The sequence below is a fragment of the Condylura cristata genome, unplaced genomic scaffold, assembly GCF_000260355.1.
Source record: "Condylura cristata isolate star-nosed mole 26May11 unplaced genomic scaffold, ConCri1.0 scaffold00054, whole genome shotgun sequence".
Taxonomy (NCBI): Eukaryota; Metazoa; Chordata; class Mammalia; order Eulipotyphla; family Talpidae; genus Condylura; species Condylura cristata.
This window is the reverse complement of record NW_004567155.1, coordinates 1,710,653-1,719,074: the sequence shown is the minus strand read 5'-3', so window position 1 is coordinate 1,719,074 and position 8,422 is coordinate 1,710,653. Positions and strand designations below refer to the sequence as shown.

Below are 8,422 nucleotides of genomic sequence, written 5' to 3'. Positions count from 1 at the left end.
GAGCTGAGCCGCCGGCCTCTCCGCAGAACTCCCAGAGCTTCACGTTCGACGACGCCCAGCAGGCGGATAGGAAGGTGGGTGCCGGCGGGAGCGGGCGGGCGGCCGGCCCGGGCGGCCCGGTGCAGCCACTCTTCTCCCTGCTCGCAGAGGCTGGCGGAGCTGCTGGTGGCGGTCCTGGAGCGGGGGCTGCCCCGCGCCTGCCGAGTCACCTGGCTCCAGAGCGTCCGCATCCTGTCCAGGGACCGAGGCTGCCTGGACCGCTTCACCAGCCGCAGGAGCCTGCAGGCACTTGCCCGCTACGCCGGCATCTCCGCGCCCGAGGCCCCGGGCCTCGAGACCCCGGACATGGACGCGGTGCTGGAGTCCCTCAAGTGCCTGTGCAACCTCGTGCTCAGTAGCCCCGCGGCGCAGGTGCTGGCGGCAGAGGCGCGCCTGGTGGTGCGGCTGGCCGAGCGCGTGGGGCAGTACGGCCAGGGCGGCCTCCCACACGAAGTCCAGTTCTTCGACTTGCGCCTGCTCTTCCTGCTCACCGCGTTGCGCACCGACGTGCGCCAGCAGCTCTTCCAGGAGCTGCAGGGAGTGCACCTGCTGACCAACGCTCTGGAACTGACCCTGGGAGTGGGCCCCAAAGAGAGCCCCCCTGAGCTCCTTCCTCCTCAGGAGACCGAGCGGGCCATGGAGATCCTCAAGGTGCTCTTCAACATTACCTTTGACTCCGTCAAGAGAGAGGTGGATGAGGTGAGGGCCGGCCACCTGAGGTAGGCGGGCGTGGAGCGAGGGGCAGTTCCTGGCCCTGCCCCCCAGGGCTGCTCCAGTCTCCTCACCAAGGGGCAGGGGCCTCTGCAGGGTTGCTGAGGGCCAGGAGGGCTCTCCTGTCCGGTTGAAGGTGGGGAGATTGTATGCAGCGCTCCACGTTGAGGCTGCGGTGGGCATAGTGTGCCTTCACCCCAGGGTCCTCAGAGGTGGGAGGGATGGGCGGGTAGAGCCTTGTTCCTGGAGGGGCAGCTACAGAGCCTCAGGGGGCAGCCATGGGCTTCTCACCGGATCCTTCCTCCCTGGTCAGGAAGACGCTGCCCTTTACCGGCACCTGGGGACCCTGCTGCGGCACTGTGTGATGGTGGCGGCCGCTGGAGACCGCACAGAGGAGCTGCGCGGGTGAGGGTGGGCTGTGGCTCAGGGTACACAAGGCGCCACATGGGGCTGCCGGGGCTGCGGACTTGCCCCCGCCCGAGTCCCTAGTGTTTGTTAGGGAGCACTAGTTACCTCTGATACCTGTCGGACAAGAAGGTGCCCTGGGGGCTTGGGAAGTGGCGGTGGACGGTGTGATGTCAGGTAATGTGGACACTCACCCCATCCTTAGGGTCTCGAGCCTGAGTCCTGCTCCCCAAGAGGGTGTGGGGGGTGCGTGCAGAGCATGCAGCCAGGGACCCGCCCCCGGATCACACCCTCAGCCCCGACCCCTGGTTGCTCTCCAGCCCACAGGCACGTGCTCACGTGTGTGGCCCACAGGGGCCACCGACCGCAGGTGTGCGGGAAGCGGGCACTCACCGACCCCTCCCCTCTGCCCCCAGCCACACGGTGAACCTCCTGGGCAACTTGCCCCTCAAGTGTCTGGACGTCCTCCTCGCTCTGGAGCCGCACGAAGGCTCCCTGGAGTTCCTGGGCGTGAACATGGATGTGATTCAGGTCCTCCTTGACTTCCTGGAAAAGCGTCTGCACCAGGTAAGTCCCGGTTCCCGTGTGGGCTCCTGAGGCGGCCTGTAGGCCCCCTGCCCACCAGGTGGGAGTCTCGCCTTGGCGCATCCCTGCGCGCAAGCAGGTCTGCAGGCAGCACAGCACTGTTCTCCAGGCCTCTGTGCCCCCGAAAGGCTCCGGCCCCTGGGTGGACCGTAGGGCCTCGCTGCACAGGCGACCTCAGGGATGACATCCGTGTCTCCATCCCTGAGGGGACGAGACCGCCAGAAGCTTCCTGGTCCCCAGGTTGCACCACAGGGCGGCCCCCAAGGGTTGCCCTGTGGTGCATGGTGCGACCTTGGGGGCCCACGTGGCCCACACGCACCAGCTGGCCGCAGGCCTGGCATCACGCCATAGGCAACAGGGGCGCGGGAGGACGGGGGAGGTACTGGACCCCTCGAGGACTGGCCAGGTTGGGACCTGGCCCCGGCTGGTCGCCGCACTCAGGCGCACTCAGAGCGGCCGTGTAGTGTGTCTGTCGCAGGCGCAGCATGGCCTCCGTAGGCAGGGCCCACCCCGTCGCTCTGGAGGCTCACACAGGCGCCTTTGAGCTGGCCCACGGCCAGGTTCTGCTGGTCTGTGCCACCTGCCGGAGGCCAGCGCCGGTGACACAGGCCCCTCTGCAGACGCACAGGCTGAAGGAGAGCGTGGCCCCTGTGCTGAGCGTGCTGACGGAGTGCGCCCGCCTGCACCGCCCCGCCAGGAAGTTCCTGAAGGCCCAGGTAGTGGGGAGGGCGGGGCCGGGCTGCACCCCAGACCCTGCACCTGGGCCTGGCTGAGAGAGGGCGCCCCCCCAGGTGCTGCCCCCACTGCGAGACGTGAGGACCCGGCCCGAGGTCGGGGAGCTGCTGCGCAACAAGCTCGTCCGCCTCATGACACACCTAGACACCGACGTGAAGCGGGTGGCCGCCGAGTTCCTGTTTGTCCTGTGCTCCGAGAGCGGTGAGTAGGCGCCGGCCCCAGGCTGGCCTGGGCAGCCATCGTCACACACTGACCGCTGCCTGCCCCTCAGTGCCCCGCTTCATCAAGTACACGGGCTACGGAAACGCCGCCGGCCTCCTGGCAGCCCGGGGCCTCATGGCAGGGGGCCGGCCCGAGGGCCAGTACTCGGAGGACGAGGACACGGACACAGAGGAGTACAAGGAGGCCAAGGCCAGGTGGGTGCCTCAGGCCTTCGCCCGACGCAGACGGTGCACCCGTGTGGGGGGTGGGTGGCGCGCACACGGGGGGGTGGCGGGGCTGCCCGGACAGGAGCTGCAGCTGCCCCTGGGGGGAGGCTTCACCGTCCCTGCGCCCCCAACATGGCTTCCAGCCAGCTGAGGTCCCAGCAGGGCCCAGGGGCTCACCCGTCCTGGGAAGTCCCTCACACGTTCCCACCGCTCCCCGCCAGCAGCATAGACCCAGTGACGGGGAGGGTGGAGGAGAAGCCTCCCAACCCCATGGAAGGCATGACGGAGGAGCAGAAGGAGTGCGAGGCCATGAAGCTGGTGGACATGTTTGACAGGCTGTCCAGGTGCGTGGCCGCTGGCCCCGTCCTGTCTGACCCCAGGAGCGGGGCTGCTGGGGTCAGGGTTCTGACGAAGCCGGCCTGCAGCACCCCTGCCTCCAAGGGGCGGGGGTGGGGGTGCTGGTCAGCATCACACCCCGTGCGGGGGACAGAAAGTGAGGCCTGGACAAGTAGCCAAGTGGCTTGAGGTCTCAAGCTGTGGGTAGTGGCTGTGGCTCAGGCCTGGTCAACACGGGACCCCAGGTAAGAGCCACAGGTGGGCAGCCGTGGGCGGGAACCCTGCCGGGCCCCTCAGAGCCCCCATTCTTTCCCTGCAGGCACAGAGTCATCCAGCCCATGGGGATGAGCCCCCGGGGCCAGCTCACATCCTTGCAGGACGCCATGTGTGAGCGCATGGAAGGGCAGCTCTCCTCGGACCCCGACTCCGACCCCGACTGAAGAGGGCCGCTCTGCTGCGCCCCTCCAGAACCGGTGCTGCTTGTGGGGGTGTCCTTGGGTCTCTCCCCAGGGGGCCACACCCTCTCCAGCTTGGAGACCCCTTCCTCCCAGTTCTGTTAATGACTTGTCTCTGGCCCAGTTTCTGATCGCTAGGCCTGGAGGGCCGCATCCTGCCAAAGCTCAGCCTTGGCGTCTGCCAGGGAGCGGATGCTGCCCAGAGGGACCAGGCAGGCCTGTGGGGGGCGGGGCACGGGGCCTGTGGGGCTGCCTGTGATGTCAGAAGCCCACTCCCACGTTTGCTCTCCAGCCGTCCCCTGCACGCGCTGGCCGGCTGCCCCTTCTGCACGCTCATCCTGGCTTAGCCGCTGGCCACGGCATCCACGGCCGCGGGGCTCCTGCCACCAGGTGGGACTGTTGAACCTGTCTTCACGCTGGCTTAGACCACCGACATCTCAATGAAAACTCCCGTGAACCCACACGCCTGACTCATGTCACAGAAACACCGCTGGAATAAAGTCTTGAGTGAGAGTGTGAGCCCAGTGTCTGCCGCCGGGGCGCGCACAAGCGAGGGAGGCTTCCTGCTGGGCCCGTGTCACCCTTGGCGCCAGGCTCTCCAGTCCCGCTCAGCTAAGTCTGCTGGGCGCCAGCCAGGCAGATGGAAGGGCACAGGGCTGAGGCGGGGGCCCCCGGAGACCCACAGCCTGGTGGAAGGGGGAGGAGACGGTCGCTTCCCACCGGGACACGGTGGCCTCCAGCGAGCATGTGGGGTCCCTGGGGCTCAGGGCACCCCAGCAGGGCCCACTGAGCACCCTTTGGGTAGGTCCCTGCACCTCGAGGACACAAGTAAAGGATCCCCGCTTCTCATATCAAAGTTTATTTTGTGCCAGAAATGAAGGTAAGTTTCTCTAAAAGAAACCCCGCTGAGGAGACCGACGTGGCGCTGCTGAACCCAGGGACAGCCCTGCGCGGGCAGGTGGCTGCCCGGGCCTCCACTCGCCCGGTTCCGGGCGCCGCTGTGCCCGAAGCTGCTGGGCTGGGCTGCGGAGGTGCGCGGGCGCCCGCCGAGGAGCGCGAGGCCTCCAGGAGGGTGGCGCGGGGCTCAGGCCGGGCGCCGCAGCTCTGCTCCGGGCTGCTGGCCGCAGCTGGCCAAGTGCTGCCGAGCTGCGTCCTCCAGACCGAGGTCTCCGCGTGGGCTGCTCCCGTCGCCCTATCTGTCCGCTCCGCCCAGCTGAAACAGGAGAAAAAGGGTCTCTAGGGCTGGCCTGGCCACATGGGTCCATAAAGTGGACGCCCTTCCGCCTCACCTGTGCGGCCGCCGAGCCCAGTGTTCCGCAGGGGTGGCGTGGGGACGCCCACAAGCTCGGGCAGCTCAAGCCAGTGTTGCAAATCGCCCCCCCCCCCCGCCCCGAGATTCAAGATGCAGCCTGAGAGCCTTGTGCTTTACATTAGAAATGCCGATTTTGTGGGCTTCCCTGGGGTGGGTCTTGGCGCTACGCAGCCCGAGTACAATTCCCGGCCAGCAAGTGACCCAGGAAGCACGGCAGGCCCCCCCCCGCCCCCCGCTGTCCCCTCAGCAGTGGGTTTCAGTGACTCGGTTGGTTCTTCCACCCACTCTGGTGAGTTCTCGCACCCCCTGTACCTCTGGCCTGTACTCCGGTATTTGTGTGCATAAATCTATAAAAAAATGCTGGTGTCAGGACCCAAAGGTCCAGTCTCAGGACACAACTTTCACAGCTCCAGGCCACGTGGCTCAGTGCCGTTGCTGCTGGGAGCGGCCTCACGCAGAGGGGCCACGAATCCCGATGCCAGACCCAGCCGCGCAGAGCCCAGGCTGGCTGCACAGGCGTGACCACCCACACCTGAGACCTGCCGCCGCGCGGGCGCCTGACCTGTGGCAAGCCAGTGTGAGGATGGAGCAGGAGGCCCTGCTGGCGGGCTGTACCTTCCCAGTCTCCCGCTGGACGAGGTCCTGCAGCTCTGCGGTCCACCCCAGAAGCTCCACCAGCCTTTCCACGCCCTGGACCACGTCCCCCAGCTGTACCACGTCTCGGCTGCGAGGACTCCAGGCCAAGGGCCCCACCAAGTCCCGGTTGATAAGCAGCCGGGGCACTGAGCTCCGCACGGCTTCAGACAAGCTAGCAAAAGGCTCCACCTGAAAAACCACGCGGTGAGCAGCTTGGGCACCTCACGCCACAGCCTGAGAGACCGCACAGGCCAGCAGGGTGCCCTGGGGTCAGAGGACACCCACCACCCCTTTCATTTCTTCCCAAGACCCCCCTGCCACTTGCTACCGATGGCCTCGTGCCCCGCCCCGGGCCCCTCTCACCAGGCCTGCATCATGCTCCCCACACTTCCCAGGGGGCGGTGAAGCCTGACGCCCAGCTACAAGCACTCGCCTGCCCTCCGTCAGCCACCTCATCGCCCACCCCCTCCTGGAGCAAGTCCTGGCCTGTGCCGAGGGCACAAGGGCACGCCGCCTCACCACATGCCACCTGACAGACCTCCAGAACCCTGGGCTTCATCCAACAGGCCAATGAAATTTCTCTCAAGAGCAACGCAAAAACTGGGCTGATGAGCAAGTGGCACTGAGCCACACTGATTTCAATTCCTGCCTTTCCTTGAAAAAATACCAGGAGGTAAAGATAAAACAGGAGTTCTTGGGAAGCCATCCTCCCCACACAGCGGGCCAGGTCCGCGGTAGGGTCTGGCAGGGGGGCCCGGGAGGCCGCCCCAGCTTAGGAGCAGAGAAACAGCTGAGGGCGAGAGGGCACAGAGACGGAGCCAGCGAGGGCTGGCCTTCAGCACTCAGCGTCCCGGAGCTCTGCTGTGCTTACTTGCGACCAAGCCGCTAAAGCTGGGGTGTCTGGTGTGGGCAGGACGTGCGGACAGGCCTCCCCGAGGGTGCCGGAGGCCCCGCCGCCACGGCGCGCCACGGCCACGGCCCTCCGGGCGGCAGCGCACATCCTCCGCTGTCTGACGAGACGGCACCACGCCCGTCCGGGGGCCTCCAGAAGGAAACTGCCAGACCCGTGACCCCTCTCCCGGCACTATCCAAGCGGGCTGGGTCCCAGCACAGTGACGGTTCCAGGCTCCAGAGCAGCACATGTCCCCGTGGAAAGCCCGGCCCCCACTCCCCTCCCAGGACTCCCACATGGCCGAGGCTGTGGCTCAGCTCACGCGCTGGGCCGCCAGGCAACCCAGGCACCGGCCAGCCAGAGCGTGAGGTCTGGGTCTCCCACACAGCCCCCTCCAGGCCTCCTCCCTCCACCGGGGCAGGCGGGCCGGGCTGGGGGCGCCGAGCACACCCCGCTGGCCCGCGGCTCTCCAAGCCAGCCCCCCCGCACCTGCAGCGCCACCTCTCCCCTCCACGGTCTCTGCGGGCGGCCAGCCCTGGCCCTGCTCGATCCCCGGGGTCACGTCTCTGCACCAAAGGGGGGCTGACTGGCTTGCTCCCTACCTCGCCCTCACACACTGTACCCACCCCCGCCCCACCTCAAACACAGACCAAGCGGCCCCTTACCTGCCCGTCCTGCCGAAGCTGCCCCTCAGGCCTGGGGCCACAAGCTGAACCCACTCATGTCAGACTGGGAGCCCCCCATGCCCCGTGGCACCTGCCCGTCCCTGGCAGGCGCCTCTGCCCCCAGCCTGCACGACGGTCCGCAGACGCACCTCCAGGGAGGTCCCAAGGATGAGCAGCAGGTCTGCCATGGGGAAGTCCACCACGTGCAGCAGGAACCTCTGGGGGAGCGGCTCCCCAAAGAACACAATGTCAGGCTTCACGATGCCAGTGCAGACCGGGCAGCGGGGGACTGTGTCCGCCAACACGTCTGCCTGGCGAGACACACAGCAAACAGACCCAACGCTTTAAAATAAAGACAGCTTCATGTCGCTATTGTCCTTTTATTTTTCCAGCACTTGTCAGATTCCACCTTTCGAGGTCACTCCCCGAGAGGGCAGACACAACTCACCCAAAAGCTCTCCCCTGGGGAGGGTCTTCGGCAGACAGTGCAGGTGGCAGAGGCAAAGGATCCATGAGCTTCCACCAGCTTGGAGGCCGGGATGCCAGAGACTAAAAGCAAGCCCAGAGCACAGCTCCGCCCCACAGCCCGGAGTACTGGGACCCCACCCAGGGAGGACGCCCCCCGCCGGAAGGGGCACAGGCGAGTAGAATCATTGAAAGTACATCAGAGGGCCTTCCTGGGGGCCCAGGGTCAGTCTCAGGCAATCACCACTGGCCAGTCCAAGGCCCAGCCAGGGAGGGACCCACAGGGTGCTGCAGACCCCTCCTGGCCCCCCACAGCTCCCCTCTGCTGTCTCGGCGTCTCCGCCTGTTCTGCTCCCCAATCTGTCTCCGGTCAGGTCTCATCCCCACCACAGTTCCTCTACACATAAATAAAATCTTCCAAAATCAGACAGATGATCAAAACAGCACAAAAAAATTAGACATTAGTGTAGAAACCACTATCCACCCTCTGGGAAAACATGTTCCAGCCCACCGACAAGTAGTAATGAAAACCCAACCGCCACGCGGTGACACCCAGACAGAACCAGCGGGGCTGGGACCAGGAAGCCCGGCGGTTACTGCCCGCTGCGGACGCCGCCGCCCAGGCCGGGACCCGCAGGCTGGACACCGTAAGCGACCCTGACACTCAGAGGGCACTTCTGTCCCGAACAAGGGCAGTCACCAAAGGGGACGGAGCATGGGGACTGAGAGGGGCGGTGCAGGGGACAGGGGGGAGGGGC

At 66.4% G+C, this 8,422-nt stretch overlaps 3 protein-coding genes across 4 annotated transcripts in view; 1 reads left to right on the top strand and 2 right to left on the bottom strand.

The window, feature by feature from the left end:
- BET1L (Bet1 golgi vesicular membrane trafficking protein-like) overlaps nucleotides 1-230 on the bottom strand; it is a 4,788-nt gene extending 4,558 nt beyond the window's left edge. Inside the window, exon 1 of the mRNA XM_012734360.1 lies at nucleotides 44-230. Within this exon, the coding sequence (XP_012589814.1) occupies nucleotides 44-230 (187 nt within the window). The remainder of the gene's footprint in view (nucleotides 1-43) is intronic.
- On the top strand, nucleotides 29-4,207 carry RIC8A (RIC8 guanine nucleotide exchange factor A). 2 transcript variants are annotated; one of them, XM_012734364.1, is made up of 9 exons: nucleotides 29-74; nucleotides 148-738; nucleotides 1,064-1,155; nucleotides 1,572-1,722; nucleotides 2,361-2,456; nucleotides 2,532-2,676; nucleotides 2,747-2,891; nucleotides 3,125-3,247; nucleotides 3,559-4,207. In XM_012734364.1, exons 2-9 carry the CDS (start codon nucleotides 346-348, stop codon nucleotides 3,677-3,679), a joined length of 1,266 nt encoding a protein of 421 aa, XP_012589818.1. In that variant the 5' UTR covers nucleotides 29-74; nucleotides 148-345; the 3' UTR covers nucleotides 3,680-4,207. The 2 variants fall into 2 exon arrangements, with proteins under 2 accessions (XP_012589818.1, XP_004695145.1); XM_004695088.1 differs by having other exon boundaries at nucleotides 30-74; nucleotides 3,128-3,247; nucleotides 3,559-3,679.
- An 87-nt stretch (nucleotides 4,208-4,294) lies between these two features.
- Nucleotides 4,295-8,422, bottom strand: part of SIRT3 (sirtuin 3) — a gene marked incomplete at its 5' end in the record, with an annotated part of 5,298 nt that continues 1,170 nt past the window's right edge. The window contains 4 exons of the mRNA XM_012734359.1: nucleotides 4,295-4,907; nucleotides 5,622-5,831; nucleotides 7,349-7,510; nucleotides 7,648-7,860. Coding sequence (XP_012589813.1) covers nucleotides 4,887-4,907; nucleotides 5,622-5,831; nucleotides 7,349-7,510; nucleotides 7,648-7,860 — 606 coding nt within the window. The remainder of the gene's footprint in view (nucleotides 4,908-5,621; nucleotides 5,832-7,348; nucleotides 7,511-7,647; nucleotides 7,861-8,422) is intronic.